Source organism: Mercenaria mercenaria, chromosome 3 (genome assembly GCF_021730395.1).
Source record: "Mercenaria mercenaria strain notata chromosome 3, MADL_Memer_1, whole genome shotgun sequence".
Classification (NCBI taxonomy): Eukaryota; Metazoa; Mollusca; class Bivalvia; order Venerida; family Veneridae; genus Mercenaria; species Mercenaria mercenaria.
Window position 1 is genome coordinate 21617888 of NC_069363.1, and position 24534 is coordinate 21642421.

Here is a 24534-nt window from a genome sequence, read left to right on the forward strand (position 1 = left end):
AAAAGTAGGCAATAAAACTAAAAATAGCATTTACATGCAGGTATATAGTATGCATATGAACAAATAGGTCGTTAAACTAATTTAATAATCGATATATCGATGTATCGTCGATATTTGTCTTCTGATATATCGGTATTGCCGATATGCCTAAGACCCAATCAATGACAGCCCTAATCTGGCCAGTTTAAGAAAGCAATCAAGATCTTGTAGTGATACAAGTTGTGTGCAAGTTTGGTAAAAATTAAATCATAAATGAAGCTGCTATTGCGCAGACAAGGTCAAAATAGCTAATTTTGGCTCTTTCAGGGGCCATAACTATGGAACCCATAATGTGATCTGGCCAGTTCAAGAAAAGAACCGAGACCTTATGTTGATACAAGTTGTGTGCAAATTTGGTTAAAATAAAATCATAAATGAAACCACTATTATACAGACAACAAATTGTTGACGGATGGACGCACGCACGCACGGACGGACGACGGACGAAGGGTGATCACAAAAGCTCACCTTGTCACCATGTGACAGGTGAGATAAAAATGCATAGGCCTACGCGTATTCTATACATATTTTAAATAGTTATTGTTAAAGCTATTTTTTTCTGTATGAGCAAATTTTAAGCAGCGTATTTATTACTTAAAAGTCTTCTCGTGATTTGTAACGACAAGTTTGGTTTCAAAAGAAATTCATACTTTCTAATGTTAAATCGAAAAGGTATAAGCACCATTTTCGTCAAATAATTATATGGTTTATGTACCATTTAAGCTGTACATGGATTCAAAATATGAATTATTTTTCCAGGGACTACATGACCATTGCAAAATGTCTGATGACGTACCGCCGACAAAGAAAAAGAGATACTCTGAAGAATTTAAAAATGATGCTATAAAGCGTGTCAGGAATGGCGAAAAAGATTACGAAGTGGCACAGGATCTAGATATCCCCAGAACTACCCTCGCGACGTGGAAGCAAAAAGACCGAGCGGCTGAATCAAACAAAGGCAGAACAGATCAAACAGAGAAGCAATTCGATTTGACTGTGAACAAAACAGCACAACCATCGGTTGAACTAGACAACGAATATGCATCACCAATTCACTCCTCCAATAAATTAGGAAAAGAGAGAGAAAACTATAGTGCTGAGCAACAAGGAAGTACACAAGAGCAAATTCGGATTAAAAGACTGAATGATATATACATTCCTTCATCGACACCTATTTCTTTGTTAAACGAAAATAACACTTCTTCAGCGTACGGCAACAAAAACACTAACGAAACTATCGGAACTTCAGATAATCCATATCTTATCGATAATAAAAGAAATGATAAATATGAGAAGCAAATAGATGTGAATATGTGCAATGAAGTGCCAAAAAAGACTGAACCAGAGAGAAAAAAATATTCTACTGAACAGCAACAGCGTGCAATTGCACGAGTTCAGAAAGGAGAGAAAATTGCAACAGTTAGCAATGATATGGATATCCCTCCATCGACCATCAGAACTTGGTTAAAAAAATGTAACTCTCCTTCAGCGAATAGCAACGATCATCGACAAGGGATTATCAGTACTGCAAAACATTCATATCCTGTCTTGTTCGGTGAAAACAATGAAATGACGGAATATATTGCGCCTGATAGAAACCTGGGTATGACACTTGACAGTATATCTCCAAGTTCTACAGAATCAACAGTACCAACCAATAAAGAAAAGAAAAAAGAATATATGCTAACAGAAAGCATGCCATATACAAATGACCTTCAATATCCAGAGGTATCAAAAAGTGCCAATGAAATGACAAAGAAACAAACAGATATAACAAAAGATATCACTGCAAACGGTTTCAGCGAAGAATGTTCGAAACATCAAAAATACAAAGAAACGGATTCAGTTATTGGTAATAAGAGAAACAAAGAAGAAAAGAAAGCAAGTGATGAAAACTCAGAACTAAGTTCAGGAACTGACAGTATAAAAACTGAAAATGCATCGTTGGCACATAAGGCGAATTTGCTAGAAGACAAAGCAAATAATGTTCGTACTGGTGAAGGAAAGCGAACTGGATATACGCAAGAAGTGAAGAGAAACGCTTTAGAAAGGGTAAAGGAAGGCGAAAAAATTTCATCAGTTGGCAAAGATCTGGGAATTCCTTATTCTACATTATCGGACTGGATAAAAAATGAGGTAAACTATACGTACAAGTTAAAGAATTATGTACCGTAGTATATGTGTTACTGGATAAAGCATCTGGTAAAATATTTGAAGTATCTAAATATTATAAAAAAAACGTCTATGCTATCATAAGAGTAATAAATGATATTTAGTTCTTCAACAACCTTATTTTTCCAGATATTGATTTATTATTTTACACTTACAAGAAAACAGAATGATCATTATAAAATATATAAATATCAAATCATTGATATAACTTGGATAATCATCTAACTGAGTTACATAAAACATGGCCAAAATGTTTGTCTCTATGAAATTTGTGCCGCATTAAATACAAATCTGGAGGTAAAAACTAATTGAAATGAGCATTCAGGGCTCTCTTGTTTTTTCTTTATGAGAAATTAGTACTTAGCAGACCTTTAGCAGTATATTTATGACTTGACGTCTTCGCATGATTTGGAATGACAAGTTTTGTACCAAGAAAAATTCATACTTTAAATTTTGGTGTCTATCGAAAACGCTTTAGCGCCGTTTTCGTTAAGCTATGGTATTTGTAAATGTAGCGTTCAAGTAGCACATGGTTTGAAACTTTTTTTTTTCAGGTACTGTATGACATTTGCAAAATGTCTGATGACGTATCGCCGAAAAAAAGATACTCTAAAGACTTTAAAAATGATGCTGTAAAACGTGTCAGGAATGGCGAAAAAGAGGATAAAGTGGCACAGGATCTAGAAATTCCAAGATCTACACTCGCGACTTGGATGCAAAAAGACCGAGAAAAGTTATCAACAACTAAATCAAACAAAGACAGAACAGACCAAATTGAGAAGCGATTTGTTTTTACTATGAATAAAACAGTACACCGGTCGGCTGACCTAGACAATGAATATGCATCACCAATTCACTCCTTTAATAATATAGAAAAAGAGAGAGTAAACTATGGTGCTGAACAACATGATAGTACTCAAGAACAAATTCGGATTAAAAAATCGAATGGTGACTTACCAGCTGAACTTGCCAATATGATACAAGGAAGTGTCAGTGGAAACAATATTGAGGTGCAAACTGATCGCTCGAAAATGATGTCTGATCGCCAACTGCTATACTATGGCGAAGAGAACCAGTGTGAAGAATTTAACATTCCTATTAATACATCTGAGAAGACGCCGTCAGTTACTGATCATGCCCAGTCGTCGAGTTCTGCCTTCCATAACTTAGAGAGAGAAAACTATTCGATCGAACAGCAACAGCTTGCAATTGCTCTAGTTTTGTCAGGGGCGAAAATTGAAACAGTAAGCATAGATATGGATATTCCTCCATCGGCCATTATTTCTTGGTTAAACAAAAATAACACTCCTTCCGTGGACGACAACGAAGACATAAACGAAACTGTCAGTACATCTTCTTTGAATGATCCATATTTTGTCGATGATACCAGGAATGATGAAAAAGAGAAGCAAATAGATATTGATATGTGCAATGAAGTGCAAAAAAAGACTGAACCAGAGAGAAAAAAATACTCTACTGAACAGCAACAGCTTGCAATTGCACGAGTTTTGACGGGGGCAAAAATTGCAACGGTTAGCAAAGATATGGACATCCCTCCATCGACCATCAGTACTTGGTTAAAAAAAGCTAAGCCTCCTACAGCGGATGGCAACGAAAATCGGCCAGAAACATTTATTACTGCAAAACATCCATATCCTATTGTGCTCGATGAAAACAATGGAATGACGGAATTTAATGCACTGGTAGAAAATCTTGATGGAAACCTGTGTGCGGTAAAAGACAGTATATCTCCCAGTCGTACAGAATCCACAGTTACCGCACCCCTCAATAAAGGAAAGAAAAAAGAAGAATATATGCTGACAGAAAGCATGACACATACAAATGTCTTAAAATTTAAATATCCAGAGGGATCAAAAAGTGCCAATGAAATGGCAAAGAAGCAAATGGATAGAAAAAAAGATGTCACTGCAAATAGTTGCAGCAAAAAAAGTCCAGAACAACAAAAATACAAAGAAACGGATCAAATGATTGTGAATTGCAGTCCTCGAGGAGAGAAAACATACGTCACTCCTAGCACTTCTCCATCGAACAATTCTATCTGGATAGCAAAAGCAGGGGAGAAGTTGCGAGAACTATACAAGTCAAAGGACGTGCGACCAAATAAACAATTATGTAACGAACCTGAAAACGATTCAAAGCAATCAAATAACAATGCAACTAGTAATGAACGGTGTGATGTGTTTCGTTCTCCTTGTTCAAGTGATGAAAACTCAGGACTTTGTTCCATAACTGACAGTATAAAAACTGGGAATACATCGTTGGCACATAAATTGAATTTGCCAGACAAAAACGCAAGAATGATCTGTACCAGGGGTGTGAAACGAATTGGGTACACACCAGAAGTAAAGAAAAAAGCCTTGGAAAGAGTGAAGGGAGGCGAAAAAATTGCATCAGTTGGCAAAGATCTTGGAATTCCTGGCTCTACAATATGGGATTGGACAAGAAAAGAGGTAAAGAATGTGTATAAGGTTAGCAATTATGAACCACAGCATATCAGTTATTGGGTTAATCATCATGTAAAGATATTGAATATTTAGATATATATAGTGGCGTATTTCTGCATACGATAATCATAAAGTCTTCTTGAAAATCTTATGAACTTTCGCGAAAAAACAATACTTTTCGCGAAAACTTGAATAAACTTTCGTGAAAGTAGGAGTTTTCGTGAAAATATCTGGTTATCGAGACAATATGTCAAAATAGTGCCCTGAACTGCATAAAGATATCCCAATAGTCCCCTCTACGGAATGAAGTGTGTTATATCCACCTCAATCGCCGACCACCACCCCTAAGAGTGTCTTAAAGTTATAAATATTTAATTATAACATTCAGATGTATGGTGGCATATTTCTGCATACGATAACCAGATAAGTTTCACGAAAATGTACAGAGTTTTCACGAAAATTTACAAACTTTTCACGAAAAGAATCTCTTGTTCTAAGTGGAAAAAATTCACGACAGTGCCAACTACTGCATTACAAATACGGAATGAACAGAAATAATAAAGGGAGTTAAAAAATACGTTCATTTTGAAACCCATCTGAATGTTATAATTAAATATCTATAAGTTCAAGATACTCTTAGGGGTGGTGGTCGGGGATTGAGGTGGGTATTACACACTTCATTCCGTAGAGGGGACTATTGGGTTATCTTTAAGCAGTTCAGGGCACTACTTTGACATATTGTCTCGTTAACCAGATAAAACTTTCACGAAAACTTTCTCCTACTTTCACGAAAGTTTGTTCAAATTTTCGCAAAAAGTATTGTTTTTCATGAAAACTTTATGATTATCGTATGCAGAAATATGCCACCATACAGATGGGTTACAAAATCAACGTATTTTTTTTAACTCCCTTTATTATTTTTGTTCATGCCGTATCTCTTATCGTATGCAGTAGTTGGCAATATCGGGAATATTTTTCACTTCCCAGCCAGCATTCTGTATCGGCCCGATATCAAACCGACGTCGTTGTCTATAACGGCCCGATATCGGCTTCAATATCGGCTGCAAATAGGAATGATGTCGGCCCGACGTCAGCAGACGATATCGGGCCAACATCATAATGACATCGGTCCGACATTGGCAAACGATATTTGGCCAACATCAAAATGATATCGGCCCGATATTGGCAGGTCATATCGTTGTCGCGAAATAGTGTGACACGCAGTGCTTCGTCAAAGTTTTTCTTCAAATATACACTTTATAAATTCTCAGACGAATTTACTTGAAAACAGATGTGCCTCGCATCATTTGTATGATGGTTATTTGATTTTATTTATATAATAATTTTCACAACTATATACTACATGTTTTATACAGTTACGTAAGTTTTCTATATATTCTTAACACTATTAAAATTGTTCAATTAGAATTTTAAACATATTTATATTTTCATTTTTTGTAAATATAAATATTTGTACGGCGGCATTCTACATAAAATAAAAATGCATCTTAATTATAACCTCCCTTTATTATAGATAAAATTTTGATAAATACCGTCTACAAATTTTGTTTGGAACCTAGTTTGATTAATTCTGACATACATCATATTTGCTTAATAAATTAGCACACATATACAATTAGATTACTTTTTCACGTTTATCAATAATATTTTGAAAAATATAGCTATACTAGAGAATCCAATATCGGCCTGATGTCAATCCGACTTACGAAATAGTTACACTGATTGATATCGATCTACCGATTTCAATATCTTGCGGCAGTTCAACGGTCTGATCTCGGCGATATATGATCATTTTGTGTCGATTCGCTGTAAAAGCTAACTCACTCACTCACAACGGCCCGGCGTCGGCCCTACATCGGCATATTTTGCCGACATTCCGACATTATACCTATATCGGACCGGTCTAGTCATGCCGGCTGGGATAGAACAAGAGATTCTTTTCGTGAAAAGTTTTTAAATTTTCACGAAAACTACGAATTTTCGCGAAAACTACCTGCTTAAGTGAATGCAGAAATATGCCACCATAGATATAACAGTTTTCTTTTTGTCTAAATAATTATAGATGAGATAAAACGATTTTTAGTTCTACTAACAATTTTTAATTAATAACACCCTTACAATATTTTAACAGATTTATAAACATTATAAAAATGGCACATATTCAGTCTGCTCATATTGCTAAATTGTTTTCAGAAAATGACGAGAGAAAATGCTCAGCTTGATGATTGTGTTCCACCTGTAAAATGGAAAAAGTGGCAGGAGATCATGAGCGCAGAAAATTATGGTAAGGGATGGACTGAACGTGATATAGGTTACAGACTTGAGAAACTTTCGCAATATTTTGAAGACAAATATGGACTCTTCGAATTTGCAGTTTGTAAACCAACAGAAAAGTCTGTTAAAGTGGAAAATATTGTTTATGTTAAAGACGGAAAAATACTTACACTTCTAGAAAGACATTGCAGGTATGGATTTCAGAAGTCAATATTAATCAATAATAAACTGCGAGATGGTTACAGCATTAAAGCACGGTATTATTGTGTTACAAGTAAGGCGGAAGCTGTAAAAGAGAAAACGAAGTTACTGCAACATCATGACTACGCTTGGAATGTAAGTAGCGCTTTAGCTAAAGATATAGTCATACCTGTGATAAAGACCACCTTCGAATAAGGCCACTACTATAAAACTTGCTTATAAAGACCACTATTTTCACTTCCCGTTTGACCATATTCTGGGTAAATGTACCATAGAGTAAATTTTTTCATTTCCCAAGAGTGGTCTTTACAGACAGGTTAGTCTGTATTATGACTATGCAGATATTTTGTTCATTTAGCTCTGAAAGTCAGTTATATATCGTATAAAAGTTTAAGCAATCAAAACACTCCTCCTACTGCTTGTCTAAATGTATTTTCTTATAGTGGTGTAATAAATAATTGTTAATCAATTTGCTTTTTCCGGAGTATGGCAGACTGGAATAAGCATGTTTTTTTTTAACTTTTGTTGAATATATTGTGTAAAATGCAACGAAATGTACATATCGGACCAATCAATCAAGCTGAAAGAATTGCCCTATGAGATAATACCTGATTGCCGTCAATCGCACCACGCAGTAATCATAGGTACCAGAGTTTGATCAGGAAGCTGCGATTGTCAAAACATGGCAGCATCAATGGTATTTGGACTTCTTTGCACTTTTCTGTTGTCATATCACTCTGTTCAGTTAAGTGTGCCTGATAAATTTTGTTGTTTTCATTTTGAAGAGAAGGGGTAATATGACAAACTCTTGCATACCAAAACGGGAATTTCCAGTATATTTACCTGTGCTGATGAAATCCAACTTACACCCCGGGGTGTGAGATGACTCTCGTGCTGTTAATGACGTATTACGAACTACATCTATGTAAAAGATTTATGTAGTAATTTATACGGAATAAAAATCCAATACCAGTCCCTCTTTGTTCCCGATAGTATATCTCTCGATTCAAAAAACGTTATTTTATCAAAAATTCATCACGTTGCGCTGCAACTGATAAAACAAAACCGGTACTTAACATTGTTATTTGTCTTTGAAACGTCATTACGTCTTTCCTGTTTACGGATGTTTGGTTTCCCGCGCTTTGTTTAAATACGCTGCTGTAAGAAGTTCAAAAAAGACAGCCTTCCAATTGATTTTATTTTTATTATTAATTCTTGAATATGGTATGCAAGAAAAAAGATTCTATCACTGGTTGTAGGTATAGATGGGTATATCCTGTTGAAGGGTAACTGTTTTCGCGGTGACTCGGCAGATCCTCGTTATCGCCTTAACAGTTACCCTCAAGGCCGGAAATTCCCATCTCTACCTACAACCAGTGAAAGAATAATGATATCGTATGATTTGATTTCTGAATGATAACTTCTTTTGCAGAAACAATGCAGAGATGATGTTGATGATTATCGTTTACCAGGAGAATGGGGTCGATGGATACAAGTTATTTCTCCCATTGTGGATTGTGCAGCAGAAAACGACTGGGTTAAAAGGGATTGTGGATACAAATGTACAAATTTAGAGACATGGATGAAAGACGAGTTTGGTGTTTTTGAAATGGCAATTGTAAACCTAAACACAAGGGATACAAGCGTTGTGTTGATGGAATATGGGAAGATACTGACAGCGATTGGAAAGTATTGCAGCGATAGTTCTTCATCCAAATCTGCACAGATAAATGATGTCTTAAATAAATGGTATGGAGTTCTTGTAAGATGTTGTTATGCAAAGTCTGGGGCGGAAAAAGAAGCACAAGTAGCGGAATCGATCTTGTTGGAAAGATATGTTTATAACTGGCATGTGAGTATTCAATCCGAGTCTGCTATTATTTTGCTTGTCTGCGTTCCATGTATCCAAAAGATCTTCTCACGGATTCTATTAGCTATCACAACAGCTGTCTGTAAATGCCGCGTGGCGGCACCCAGTGTTATATTTTGGTCCTTTGATATCATTTAGATAATTCAGTTTTACTTTAAAAGAATTCCGCTTAAGGCGGTGCTTGGGGCAAGAGGGATTTCTTATAGTTCATTACCGCTCATAAACAAACTAAATTAACCCGTGTATGTTATTAGTTTGCTTAGATGCTTCCTATACTTTCAAAATATTTTAAGATTTTCTTTTTCTTTTTTGTCCTTTCATATTTCTATAATTTAGAGATGGTTCCGTATATTAGATGAAGTCTAATTTTAACAGTGCTAAAAACTTCAAATGAAAACCTACCACCGAGCTACAGTTTATTGTTCATGATTAGTTTAAGTTAAATGCAGACCGTTCTTACATGTATCATTATTTTTTTTCAGAAACAAAAGACAAAACGTGAACATATCAGGGATGAGCAAGTTATGGGAAGCTGGACGGAGTGGAAACTCATAATGGTACCTGGTCAGACAGACGGTTTTATAAGACGGGATGGCAGTAACGGTGGTTTCCGATATAACAACATTGAGGCTTTATTTCAGGACCAGTTTGGGGTTTTCGAACTTCAGATAGCAAGAGGTGACAGCAAGGAAGTCATCTATGTACAACATGGGAAGATATTGACACTGCTTCAAAGATACTGTAGTGACGGATATAAAAGATCACTTATGATCAACCGGGCGTTGGACGAAGGCTACAATATATCAGTACGATATCAGTATGTCAACGCTAACAATGGCAAGGAAAATGCTACAGCAGTTCTTCGACAGCTATTGTCTATATACGATTATGCTTGGAACGTAAGTGTTACCAATTTGTTTGTAGATCTAGATGATCATATAGCTTCTATCTATGATATTCATGAAAACAGAAATGATCCTAAAAGTTTTGAATAGATCTAATAAAACAGAAAAATCGCACTTAAAGCATCCATCCTAACGTCGTAATACTTAAGATGTAATATATCTCATCCTGTGGTTTGTCGTTGAAAGAAATCATTGTTTGGAGTTCATATGCGAAGGAATCAGATCTATCGCGAGGGCGCAGCCCGAGTGATGTAATGATACGCATCTGAACGACAAACACTGATTTTATTCAAGAGCAAATCACTAAATGAGATATATTATTTCGATTTTAACACGTTACCATAGATTTTCTAGCATATTCTTAACGACGTCCATCAAATATTTGACTGTTTTTGTTGGTTTCTTTTCCAACGCGCCGCTATGCCGTTTAATGCTGTGATGTAATAATTATGACGTCAGAACAGTGAATTGTTGTAAAATTACACACAACTTTCAGCCTTCTTTGTTGAATAGGAAAATGAATCAGGTCGTGTCAGAATACGAAATAAGTCATTGCCAGTCTTTTGTTCATTAAATAGAAAACGCATAAACAGTTTTGCCTGCAGTGTTGTTTTCAATAACTTGTTATATATTTTAGCAGAATAAAGAATAGTTCTAGATCTAGACAAGTAAATTTATTTATTTTTAACGTAGATATTGTAGAGATAGGTCAAACGTATAATATTGATATTGTACTACTAGTATTTATTTGAACTGTCAAAACATGTTTCTGGCTTTCATGTTAATCTTATAGAGGTGTGAACAGAATATAATGAAAGCCGGGAACAAGCTGTGACAGGTCAAATAAATAGTACAATAAATAATGTCAGAAAACGTAAAGTGTCAATTCTACTAGTTCTTTAAAATGAATAAAATGATATTTTATCCACAGTTTATTCTGATAGTATCAAATCAAAGTCGTTCAAAGCCAGATACCATTTATATAGGCAATCTGTCTCAGATTACTTAGAATCATTGAGCATTTATAGGCGCGGCTGTTTTTATTCCTTTTACTATGAGTAATCTTAAGTACCCACTATACTGGCTGGAGCTCACGGCTTTTGTTTGCTACCAACCGTCACTAATGCCTCGGTCACAAAACGATGTCCGTACGGTTTGAAAAAATCGTACGAGTTCACAAAAAGAATCCTTGCCATCTCTGTACAATCGTAGCGTCTGATCGTAGTACCTACGGGCCCATGCGATCTTTAGAGGATGAAATCGTAGGATATCCGCACGGACATCGCAGGCAAGTCATGCGGAGCTCATAAGGAGCCGACCGTTACTCGTACGGTGCTCGCGGGTTCGTACGGCGCTCACACGTTACTCGTACGGTGTCCGTAGTTGTTTTTTTTTTTTCGAACCCGTACGGCCATCGTAACGCCCTGCGAGCCCCGTGCGGACATCGCGATGCCCGAACGAGCTCTTTCGATGTCGGTACGGTTCCAGTGCGGGGCTCTTGCGAGCTGCTCCCGACTTCGAAAATCTCTACGAGCTAATAGAGAACTCGGGAGCTCGGTGAAACATTTTCATCGAGTTCCAGAGTCCTCTACGAGTTCAGACAATCCGTACGACGCTCGTACGAGTCAACGATTTGCGAACGGACGCCGTACGAGTTTGCCAAAATTCGACTGAAAACCTTCTCGTACGGAGCTCGTATCGTTCTTGTGACCGGGTTATTATATGCTGGTCACAAGAAGGCTGCGAGCTCGGTACGAATAGATTTCCAGTCGAATTTTGGCACACTCGTGCGGCGTCCGTACGGACATCGTCGACTCGAACGAGCATCGTATGGATTATTATGTCCCCACTTTAGGGAGGGGGGGACATATAGATTTGCCCTTGTCTGTCCGTCCGTCCGTCCTTCCATCCGTCCGTCCGTCCGTCCTTTCTTCCGTCCGTCATTCCGAGAATGTTGTGTCGCGCCTAGCTCCAAAAGTATTTGACGTAGAGTCACAAAACTTTACAGGAATGTTGGTCAGCATGTGTAGTTGTGCACCTGGGGTTTCGCGTCCGGATTCATTCAGTTGTGTAGGAGTTATGGCCCCTAACTTAGTAAAAAATTGGTCATTTTAATGTTGTGTGGCACGTAGCTCCAAAAGTATTTGACCTAGAGTCACCAAAGTTTACAGGAATGTTGGTCCGGATTCATTCAGTCGTGTAGGAGTTATGGCCCCTGACTTTGTAAAAATTGGTCATTTTAGTGTTGTGTCGCGCCTAGCTCCAAAAGTATTTGACGTAGAGTCACAAAACTTTACAGGAATGTTGGTCAGCATGTGTAGTTGTGCATCTGGGGTTTCGCGTCCGGATTCATTCAGTTGTGTAGGAGTTATGGCCCCTGACTTAGTAAATATTGGTCATTTTAATGTTGTGTCGCACGTAGCTCCAAAAGTATTTGACCTAGAGTCACCAAAGTTTACAGGAATGTTGGTCAGCATGTGCAGTTGTGCACCTGGGGTTTCGGATTTATTCAGTATTGTAGGAATTATGGCCCCTGACCTAGGAAAAAATGTGTGTCCTTTGTCATGTAGTGGGGGCATCTGTGTCCCATGGACACATTTCTAGTTTGAACTCGTAGAGGACTCGGAAACTGTGAAAATGTTTCACCGAGCTCCCGAGTTCTTTACGAGGTGGTAGAGATTTTCGAAGTCGGGAGCAGCTCGCAATAGTCCCGTTCGGGAACCACACTTGTCCTGGAAGAGCTCTTACGGGCATCACACGTGAAAAACTGCGAGTTTGCTGTTGCTAGCATGACTATCGCAGGGTCAACGTACGATGTCCATACATATTAAAGACACAATGCGGGAACGTGCGATGTCTGCACAGGGCTCGCAGGGCGTTAGATCAGCTGAGAAGCTACAAATGGACATTTTTCAGACGTCGCTAAACTGGTTAATTCTTGTCGCAGAGACACAGTACGGACACCGTACAAGCGCCAACGGCATCGTACGAGGTATGACCGGGCTCCTTGCGAGCTCCGCATGACTTGTCTGCGATGTCTGTACTCATATCCTATGATCGAAAATAGAATTTTTTCAAACGTCGCCAAACTAATTTATTCTTGTCGCACGGACACTGTGCAGACACCGTACGAGTGCCGTACGAATCCTCGGGCACTGTACGAGGTACTGCCCTCCGTACGGATATCCTACGACTGCATCCTCTAAAGATCGTACGGGGCCCGTAGGTACTGTGACCAAACGCTACGATTGTACAGAAATCGTTAGGATTCTAGAACTGGTGGACTCGTACCCATGCCCCCGTACGGTTTTTAAACAGATGCATTAGCGGTGCCCCACTTTGTTAATTTGTCCTACTTGTCCTGCACGTGCTTGTATGTGTGTCTGTGGGGGGTGGGGGTGTGTGTGAGTCGTGGGGGGGGGGGGTTCTATAGTAAGTCTGTGTTCACTCTCTATATTTTGCTCACAGATGATAACCCCTGAGGCTATTCAAATTTTGTTTATTTATATCCCTTTTCTTCTCATAACAATGGTTATCAGAGTCCAGAAAGATCGGTCAGAATATATGAGGAGAAATGATGAAAAAAAAGATTATCTAGTCGGTAGCCAGACTAGTCTATGGAAACTGGGTACATCCATCCCATTTTCTGACACCTTACCCATTTTTGCATTTGAACATAAATAAAATGTACTTGTTGTTGGGTTTTTGAAGCAACCCGTCTGCTATATCATTCCGCTACAGTTTCTAATTTTGCAGGCATATTTTGCGATGCATGGCTCTGGTTGTGTTTGCTATGCTCTGTACTTCCGGAAATCTACCCTTACCTTTTAAAGACCTACCGCTTAGCTCAGTATATAGGAAGAGCGCAGATCTACGGATAGCACAGTCGTGAGTTCGATCCCTGGGCTAAGTGTATGTTTTCTGAGACGATTTGATAAAAGAAATTGTGTCTTAAATCATTTGTCCTCCACCACTGATTCATGTGCGGAAGATTGCAGTTTCTTGTGGAGAAGAAGTTTGTACTGGTGAAGAATCCAGAAACACTGGGGATGTTAACTGCCAGCTGTTAAAAAAGTGAAATACTGTTTAAAAAACGGCTCTAAACTAAAAATAAACAAAGAAACAAACCTTTAAATTTTCTAAGCAAGGTCTGAGCTTTTGTGAATTAAAGGGGAAACACATGTGACCCATCTAGATCGCCTGACATTAACTTGTTCCAATTTCAGGAGGTTGTCTTCTTAATTTTATTTCTTGTTTTTGCAAATCTTTGTAATTCCAATTCAGTACATTTTGGTCTTCATGTAAAGGAAAGGTATGGAATATTTGTACATTTGTAAAAACTGTACCAGTAAAACATACTGAAGCACACCTTCAACTTAAATTGGCAACAGTATTTCATTGTGCTATCCTTTATCGCAGAAAACTCGTCGAGAGAACATTGACGATGAGGATATTGCGGGAAACTGGTCAGATTGGGTCACTATGATGACACCACAGATTCGAGAGGGATGGACACAACGGGAAAATGAAGATGCAAGCAAAGGTTACCACCCTAACAACTATGCAAAATTATTTGAGGAAAAATATGGCATTTTTGAAATGAAAGTGGGATATCATCCCCACTTTGCCACATCTGGTACTGGCGGAGAAAAAATCCGTGACAAGCTAGACACAGTTGTTTACATTGGTAAAGGAAATATACTTACAGAGGTGAGGACACGGTGTGACAAGACAAAGCAATCTGTACTAATTGATCAAACATTGAAGGAAGGGAAATGTATTTCTTTCCGTTACTGTTATACAGAAAATGATACATTAGAAGAAGCAACAGATCTATATCGTCAGTTATTGGACAGATACGACTACACTTGGATTGTAAGTATAATTTATAACTACTTTGTCTATCTTTATAAAGATTATTCAGCGCTTTCAGGCTACGTGTTATCAGTTGCCGACTTTTGCTTGTAAAGTTAAACATGCTATTGCCGTGTTGTTGTTTAATTTCTGAACAGCAATTATTTAAACTCAAAAGTCAATAATGAAATTTAAAGCAAAAAAAAAAGCAGCAAAAAAAAAAAAGCAAAAACATTCTTGTGTCTCGTACAACTATAACTTCCAACAGTAGCATGCTGCTACCGCTAAAACTGCCAACAATACCGGTAGTAATACTTTTGTAACTGCTCTGTTTTCAACAGCAACATCAGTGACACGGCTGCTACTGCTCTATTGCTAACTTCACACTTGTAGTGTAATTACGGTACGAAGTACAAAAACAGATACTACCTTGCTCACATTTCAAAGATATAATATACACGGCGATAAGACATTTAATTTTTCCTTATATTCGGCGAAAAACAAACAAAAATGTAATCGTTTAAATTCCCATTTTACATTAAACATAGAATACCTTGTTAACCCAACATACTACAGTGTAACTTCCGAAAACCGAACGACCTCCGGACCAGCCTAAAAGTTCGGTTTTTTGAAGTTTCCGGAATTCAGAAGTTTGGAAGTCTGTAGGCAAAGTGGACATGGTGCACAAAGAGTTATGTGTTCCTACTTTTAGGATGAAGGAGATTATTATCTTTTTTTAATTTTACAATTTCACATAAAGAAATTAATTAATTAATTAATAATCAATTACAAACATTAAGGATAATAAATACATAAATAACAAGTATAAAAAGAAACAACATAACTTTAGTAATAGCATTTATGCAAACATTTTCCACTTACATTTTACCATCTTTGGAGTCCTGAGTTGTCAACATTAAATTTTTATTAATGTTGATAATGCATAGTTAAATCGATGTAACTAAATCATTTAAAACACCTATCTTTCTTTCATTCAAACATTAAGATAGGTTTTAACACGTAAGATATTTAATTCTTCATGTTTTCATAAATTGAATACAAATGAAAATAAACGCTAATTACTTCCTTACTTTTGCATCAGATGATCATTGTGATTATATAGCGTGTCAAAATAAACACGTGCCGCTAACAGATAAACAAAAGAAGATGTTGACACATTTTTTTTGGATTATCAGGTGACACTTTTAATCCAGCAAAAATTTTGCTGTTCGGTTTTCGGAAGTCAATCTTAGTGTTAAAATATAAACGGTGCTTCAAAAATCGTCCGGTTTTCAGAATTCGGGAGTTCCGGTTTTCAGAAGTTAAAAATATATAGAAATAAGAACAGAAAAAAATGGGACTTTGAATTTCGTGCGGTTTTCAAAGGTTTCCGGTTTTCAGAAGGTCCGGTTTTCGGAAGTTACACTGTATATTGTTTTATTTCCGTGGATATAAACAGTTTAATTACAATAATTCGTTACCCGATGCACTGTTTTGTTTACTCAAAAAGTGATCTGATCCTAGGAGTTTTGTCATTTAGTAAGAAGTCACAGCTGTATGGATATATTCTATATCTTGATAAGGCACCAATGCAATGTCGTTGATGGTAAGAACAATATTATACGAGAAATTCACTGAAAAACAGTTGTACTATTATAGTATTTTCATTGCAACAGTTTTTCCATTTGCGTTTCAAATATTAGCGTGTCTAATTAACTGAATTTCAGTGGTATGCATTTTTGATAACAATTGATTAATATAGTTCTGCACGTTTGGTACACTGGAATTCATTATCCGCATAACATTGGTTCGGCATATACAAATTTTAAACATGCTTCAGATGAAAGATAATGTTCAACTGTAAACTAATAAAACTGGCTTTATAACTAGCCTTCTAGATGTTAAATATAATAATAATAATAAAAATAAGTGTTCTTGGAATAATTAAAAAAATACCATCAATAATGAAGGATTTTGCTTTATAAACGGGCATTTATCTCAAAATATGCACATGGACCTATGCATTTTATTTGACCATATATTCGAAACTATATACTTTTAACCTTTTTTAACCTTTAACTTGCTGGCGGCAAGTGATTCTTCCTTTGCGACCAGTGCAGACCAAGATCAGACTGCACATCCGTGCAGGCTGATCAAGGTCTGCACTGTTTGCTGTTCAGTCAGTATATTTTCAGTAAACATCCTTTCGAATGATAAATGGTACTGCCCAAATCGAATGATAGACCAGTGCATTTTAGAAATTAACAGGGTAAATGTTAATAATTGTCAAAATTGTCATTAAATTATAATAATTGATTTCTTCTAAACGCAAACATGTCATCAAAGTTGTGATTGTGTCCGATAATCTCCAAAGTTGACAATTTGACCGACTATTGCAGTGGCAATACAGAAGTCCCCTACCGGTGGACAACTTTGTTACCTTTCGTCCCTGGTGATTGTTGGCAACAGTGTCAGGACTAAAGAAGTCCAAGACGTTTAGGAGCTTAGAAACAAAAACTATTTTTACTTAAATTTCAATAGTGACCTTGACATACAAGCATATATCCTGTACGCGACACATTGTGGGGAACATTTGTGAACTGTGTGCAGTATTAAGATAACAAATCAATGCACATAAAAGTTATGGAGCGGAAACAGTTTTACTTGACCTTCAATAGTTACCTTGACCTTTGACGAACAACTGTGAGTCGTGTGCGCGACACACAATCTAATCATAAGGGACATTTCTGTGTAGTAATGAAAAATCCCTCAATGCAATTAAAAGTTACGGAGCAGAAACTTCGACCTCTGATTGGTAGGCATGGGTCATGCAAGTAACATAAGCAGTACAGTGTATATAAAAATGATTCAATGCATTTAGAAGCTAAGGTTCAAAATCTACTTTTACTATAATTTCAAAAGTGACATTGACCTTTGACCACCAAGCATGGGTCATGTATGCAATATATAACTGGTCACGAGGAACATTTGCTTGTATTTTGCAAAAAAAAAAAAAATCCATGTATATAAAAGTTATGGAGTGGAAACAAATTTTTACTTGACCTTTACCAGTGAAAGCTAGCGGTTCTTTTCTGTTTATTTGCTAAGTATATCATGATCAGGGTTTATTCAAATTTTAAATTTGAACAAGTCTGACCTCAGAGTTGCAGAGTTGTCTTATGAAAACCGTTCTATTTGACAGAGATCAAAGCGAGAAGACGTTTATGACAATAACCTGCCAGGAGAATGGTCTGAATGGTCAAAGATAATGAAACCCGGAGAAGTGGAACAAGACTGGGAATGGCGGGATGAAAGATTTATCGGTTTTAAAGTGAAAAACCTTGATGGCATTTTCAGAGATGATTATGGCGTGTTTGAATTGGCAGTCGAAAAACCCGTCCGAGACAAGGTTGTCCAAGTTGGAAAAGGAAAAGTTTTATCTGAGATTAAAAAGTATTGTAAAATTTATACAGATGGCTCGTACAAATTTTTTCAAATAAGCGATGCCTTAGCCAAACGCTGCAGTATTTTAGTTCGCTACAGGTACGTTCACTCTGAGGAGGACGCTGCAAAAGTTGAACAAAATTTAGTGGACAGATATGAGTATCCTTGGAATCCTTTGTATGTAAGTAGAACCAGTGTGTAAAATAAAACTAATAAGTGCCTGGTTTATTATAAGGAAATTATTTAACATAAAATAAAATACAAATGTTTCACCATACAATTTTTAAGATATAAATCACAACAAAGTCAAACCGCTTCCGTAAAATGGTGGATTCGGATCTGCTCTGAAGAACTTGTCTCCTTGATTTGATTGTGACGTTCTCCTGATTTTGTGGTGACATTTTCATTCAAGAAAATGGAGACCAACGAATCCCAGACATATGAGCATTGTTAAGAAGACTGTAAATTTCAATTATTAAATTCAGTAGACCGACAGTGAAGTGTGTTTGTGCGTGTGTGCGTGTGCTTTTGTCGTATATTAAAGTTACCGAGGTATATATACTTTTTTTGAAATATATTATGTCCAGACACAACATTCTCTTTCAAGGAATATTTATTTTAGTGACTTTAAAGATGTCTTCTCTAACCTGCTTTGTCACAACTTTGTCCAACGGTAAACACCGGTGTCACTTAAAGGCTATTGTGCTGGCACATACTAATCTTTATAAGAAGTGTACCATATGCATTCATTTAAATAACCATAACACTTTCGACCGTTCATTTACTTTATATCATTACAGCGGACAAAGAGGGAGGAAGTGGATGACAGCTCTGTGCCCGGTCATAACTGGTCTGAGTGGGATCAATTGATGATGCCACACAGTAACACATCGGGTTGGATAAGGCGTGATCCGGGCCACACAGGGTACCGTCTGACAGACGAAAATTTGAAAGACATTGTCATATATGAAAGAGGAGTATATGAACTGAGGATTGAAAAGAACCATCGCATCATAGTCGTGTATGCTGGGAAAGCAGAAAATGTATTACAGAGATTAACAGATTATTGCAAAAATGGATCCCACAAACCGCAACGTTTTGATGACGCCTTATCACGGGGTTATAATATTTGTGTAAGATTCAGACATACTAACAATATTGATGATACTGAGAATAAGCTACTGGACAGATACAATTATGCTTGGAATAAATCAAGGAACGATAAGGAAAGGGACATATTTTTGCCATACGATTTTGAGCACAACTGAAAAAAAAACATGATTCCGTCTGTTTTGGTTGTTTTACGAGCAAGTGAACAAATAAAGTACCAAAGCAGTTAATGAAGTTGTAGTGAATTTGTTTCAAATCAGCAAGTTTAAATGATATCCCTTGAAGGGAAGCAAAGGATAATTTCATCCTCCATATCTGGGGTATTTCCTTTAGTGTAGTTTATTTCTTCTACAACATTTAGACCAAACACATACATATATTGTCATATGACATGTAAAAAGGAGATATATTTCATGTTTTAAGAGTGGAATTCGAATATGTTTCTTCAAATAATATCAGGAAACTCAATAGGACAGTATGCAGTAACTTTATAAAACTAGTGACACCAACAGGTCGGTCTGGCAAAGAGCACGAGGAAAATAAACTTGATTTTATTGTTTTAAGAATTCGACATTGAGAAGAACTGTTTTATTTTGTGTTAAAACGTATAGATTTTAAGTATTGGTTTTGAGCAATTCATCGTCGAAGACGACTGGAATTATTTATATATTTGGGCTGAAACGTGAATTCCCCGATAAAAAGGAACTAGGAGGATAAAAACAATGGCAACTGGAGAAGGTCAGGAAGCTACGCAAGAATGCCAGATCAAATGACAATAGAAAGCACTGGGGAATGCTAGGAAAAAAAGATAGGAACTGTCTTGTGGGTTCTGGAATCTCAAGAAATGGAACATTAATAAAAACAGACAATTTTTGTCTTGGGCAAAATAGGGTTTCTCTGCATGGCGGGTTAGGGTTTTTCTGATTAAAACAGATCCACTAGACGCATTTGATGTTCAAATTGTTTGTGAAGATTTTGAAGGTATTTTGTGGCTTAAGCTAGTCAGTAAGTTAGACTCAATGAAAAATGATTACATTTGTGTTGGTTATTTACCACAAGAAAACTCCACTCAACAGATTGATGCAAATGGTTGATAATATGTTATGTGAGTAATTTCAGAAAGAAGATAAAGGTATATATGTAAGTGGTGACTTTAACAGCCGCTGTGCTGATAACTTAGATTTTATACAATATACAAGGTGTAGATGATTTACCTGACAGAGATCTGATAATTTTTAAGTTGTGAGAACATTAGATTCAATGAATTCGAGCCAAGGTTTTAATAATAATGATAGTGGCAGACCTGATCCTTCAGTGTTAAAATGGAATTTTAGCTTGTTTAAAACTGTAGACGAGTTTACAGGGTGTTGGCTAGTCCCTGCGCTCATAAACCTGAGAAACACTCTTTTTTCCTGTTCCTCATAGCCAAACAGTAGGTTTGCTGCAGAAATTGAACCAACTCCATTGACCTTTAACTCAAAGTTTCGTAGCAGTGGCTCTGAATTTTATTCACATTGCGAATTACACTTGTAAAATCAAATCCGGACCATAATTACTTTTCGTGGAGGATATTGCATGTAAATATATGTATTATTTCTATTAACAGAGACGTTGTGATTTTATCATTGTATGTGAACGTGTAGATATTCTTGTAAATCTAGTTTAAATATTAAGATTTGTCTTTAACAATCGACTATTGTTACTTAATATTAATATATCTTTATTTGAATGGATATTTCTCAGTAACTTCTGACAAGACTGATTTGAAATTTCATATGTGTGATCAGGGTACTCAGATGATCAAGTTAGAAACCTCTGGACTGATTTATGTCAGATTACCTTCCATTGTTTTTTAGCTCACGATAACTTTTGTAAAACCTTGATAACATTATACTCACCATAGGTCACATTTTAGCAAAATCTGCAAAGTGGATTGCATGTAACCTGTTCATGGTCTGTATAGAATTTGAGCTATGCTGTTTGAAAATAATCCATACTATCACACAGGTGAGCGATATATAGCCATCTTGGCCCTCTTGTTTGCCTAATAACTTAAGAAAAGACAAACATTCCGTCTTAAGATTGCGTTCTTCCATTTCTTAAACAACATCATCAAACTTTTTTTATATATATTGTTTTTAACCTCAAATGTCTGTACGTCCTTCATAGTTGATAGTTGTTACTTTAAGTGTATTCTCCTGGTCCCTCTGCATCACTAACTACCTTGTCAAAAATGTATTTCTGTACTTTTTGAAAACATTCTATTGCTATTACTTGTCGTTACTGAAAGAGGCTGGTAAATTCTGAGTGGGGATGGCGTTAGCAGTCTTGTTTTCTTTTCTTCAATATTTGAATGAACTTGTTTTAAAGGCGCTCGCGGTAGTTTTTTTTCGAACGGGTCGATACTAACCCCAACACCGTGCAAATTTGGATGTTCCTAATCCCCGTACCGTACCCCTACCGTACATCCATATTTGGGAACTATCGATTCTGTTAGGAGAATGGCGGAAACTTACATCTCTGACATCAAAATACTTTAGAAACACGTAAAAATCCGCTCAGTAAGAAATCTGCTGTTTGTTAATTTGATATATCTCTAGGTAACATGTTCAAATTATTGACGTCTAAACACTGAAAGAGTTTCCGTAGCATTTGTTGAGAAGCCTTTAATCTGCACCCTACAAACTTGGGGTGATTGGCCAAATGGAGTACATAACCCCTATTGCTTTTAAGATCAGTATGTTAAAGGTTAAGAATGCAGCAGCCGGATTGATTCCTCTCTGTTTCTTCCTTTAAAGATACAGAGCTTAACTATCTTTGCCTTAAGCTGTGGACAAAAACAGAATACTGTCAAAGATTTTGGCTGAATATATCCCATTGTTTGAAATAAAAATTGATTACGTATTTCGTACTAACCTGCGTTCTATAAATGCACGCCACACCCCTCCTCGTTGTAATTTAATTTAAGCCAAATTTAATATGGTGACCTACAAATTTTCTTTTTGTTTCAGATTGGGTAGACATAAGCAAACACATGCGCAGAGTTTGATTTAGTTCTATTATGTGAAACTCGATAAAATAGCAGAAATACCAACTTAACATTGACAAAAATATGAAAAAATAACCATCGATTTGCTGAACAACTATTGTCCATTTTTACAAAATCAATTTCTTTTTATTTTTCTGAGCATGTCTCCACTAGAAATATCGTTTTCTGTTATAAAGATGCTTAGATTTCAAATTTATACTAGTTATTGTACTTTACTGAAATACATGGTAGGAGTATGGAATTTTGGAAAATGTTCAAAATAGCATCATATCTGAGGACAAATCAAACTGAAACAGTGCTGGTGGCTAAGTATTTTTATTTCATTTTTCAATACATCATAACATTATCTTGTATTACAGAACATTTCATCAAAATCAATTATTGCGAAAAAATGAAGAAACTACCGTGAGCGTCTTTAAGAACCAGTTTTCTTTTTCGTGGAATGTTGGTGTACTTGTTTTCAATGGCTTCTTCTGATCTTGCTGTAAATGTTATGGGCGTTTTCATTCTGATTTTAATTACACCCATCTGGAACGAAACCAGACGTGAAGAAATGACAATATTGCCTGCATTACAATTAATGAAAATAAACAGAATGTATAAATATTCAAAATTGTGCAATATAGCCTAAGAAACCACTATATCAATACCGTGAAAAGCAATACACATGTATGTTCAATAACGTGAATCAGTAAGTCTACCAATTTTGTTATTTAAAAAACAACAACAAAAAACAAAACAAAAAAACGATCACCAAACGTCAGTATAGTACAATGTACACAAACGGTGATAGCGTATGAAGACAGAGGTATCTCCTTGGCGGCATGACTGTCTCCTTCACGGCAGAGCTGTCTCTCTCAACAAAAAGTAAATATGTCTACGCCAAAACCATTTTCAGTGCAAATTTTAATTCCAAATGAATTGTCAACCTTAGGGCTACCCCATGCCTAGTCGGTTTGCTTCTTTATACCAGTTAAAAGGCAGTTATGTGACAATGCATATCCTTTCATGACAAGTTCACCGCTAGATCAGCTATTTGGTAAATATTGCCACGACAACAAATCAGAAATAAATTTATCCATTTTAAGTTGTCTGTAAAGTTAAATCAAATCTACATCGCCTACCATTCCACGATTTTGATATTGGATACAATGATTATAAAATGCCAAAAATATGATGACATTCGACTTTGTGTTTTACGTTATTCGCGACCGGTACTGTGGCTCGGAAGCTGCGACAGAGCCACAGGCACCAGACCAGAAAGATAATGCCTCTGAACATGTTATACCCTACCCCTAGGTATCATAATACATATAAGAATAATGGTCATGAACGGGAAAATCCACTAACCCATTTCAAACGCACATTTCTCACATAAAACGAGAAATTCGATGAATGGGTACCAAGCATATTGAACAAGCGGCAATTTATCTTCCATCGTGAACCAGTCACACTGTCTCACTTTTTTATACTGCAGAGATAATTCGCATATTTTATGCTTTCGTCAACGTTACAGAAAAAAACTTGCGGGAACTTCCCTAATTAACATCCGGTCTAGATGTCACAGCGATGTGCACATGTTAGGCGGAATGTAAACAAACAGAATGCAAAATATTCACAGTTATACAGTAAAACTCAACATGATGAATGAAACTCATCTTAGAAATGATTTTGAATTTGAAGTAATACATTGGTATAAATCTGTTTTGTTTATTTTATTCACAGTGCGCGTTTATGCTGCATAACACATATAAATAGAAAACGATAACGAAAACGTTATCGGAAAAGTCGATTATGTCTTTATTTGTAAATCAGGGTTTTTTAATAGTCAATACAATTCAATAGTAGTACAACTACTTTGTCACGGATAATGGTTTCACTACCCGATTCCCCTTTTCTTAAAAATAACATAAACGTGTTATCGTTACAAATACCATGCGCGAGTAATATCATTAGCAAACACGTGTAGTTAAATGACAACTGACCTACATTTTCACACCAACCAATCAGAAACGCTTTGAAATCTAGACCGGAACTACAACAGGGAAGTTCATCAAAGTTCTGTAACATTGATGAAACTATAAATTATACGCATTGTTTCTCGAAGATAAGAAATACTGAAGAAGTGTG

General features: G+C 36.5%; 1 protein-coding gene across 1 annotated transcript; it reads left to right on the forward strand.

Moving 5' to 3' along the window:
• Window positions 1–819: 819 nt before the first annotated feature.
• Window positions 820–21046, forward strand: LOC128555854 (uncharacterized). The gene is made up of 8 exons (XM_053539622.1): window positions 820–2175; window positions 2766–4682; window positions 6891–7307; window positions 8605–9024; window positions 9525–9941; window positions 14367–14822; window positions 18004–18426; window positions 19046–21046. Exons 1-8 carry the CDS (start codon window positions 820–822, stop codon window positions 19511–19513), a joined length of 5874 nt encoding a protein of 1957 aa, XP_053395597.1. The 3' UTR covers window positions 19514–21046.
• The last annotated feature ends 3488 nt before the right edge of the window (window positions 21047–24534 follow it).

What these genes read in the sequence shown, in the direction of transcription:
- LOC128555854 (XM_053539622.1), top strand. Translation starts at nt 820, where the DNA reads ATGTCTGATGACGTACCGCCGACAAAGAAAAAGAGATACTCTGAAGAA. An exon ending in GGGATTGGACAAGAAAAGAG is followed by an intron (nt 4,683 to 6,890) that starts GTAAAGAATGTG and finishes AATTGTTTTCAG; the next exon opens with AAAATGACGAGAGAAAATGC. An exon ending in TATACGATTATGCTTGGAAC is followed by an intron (nt 9,942 to 14,366) that starts GTAAGTGTTACC and finishes CCTTTATCGCAG; the next exon opens with AAAACTCGTCGAGAGAACAT.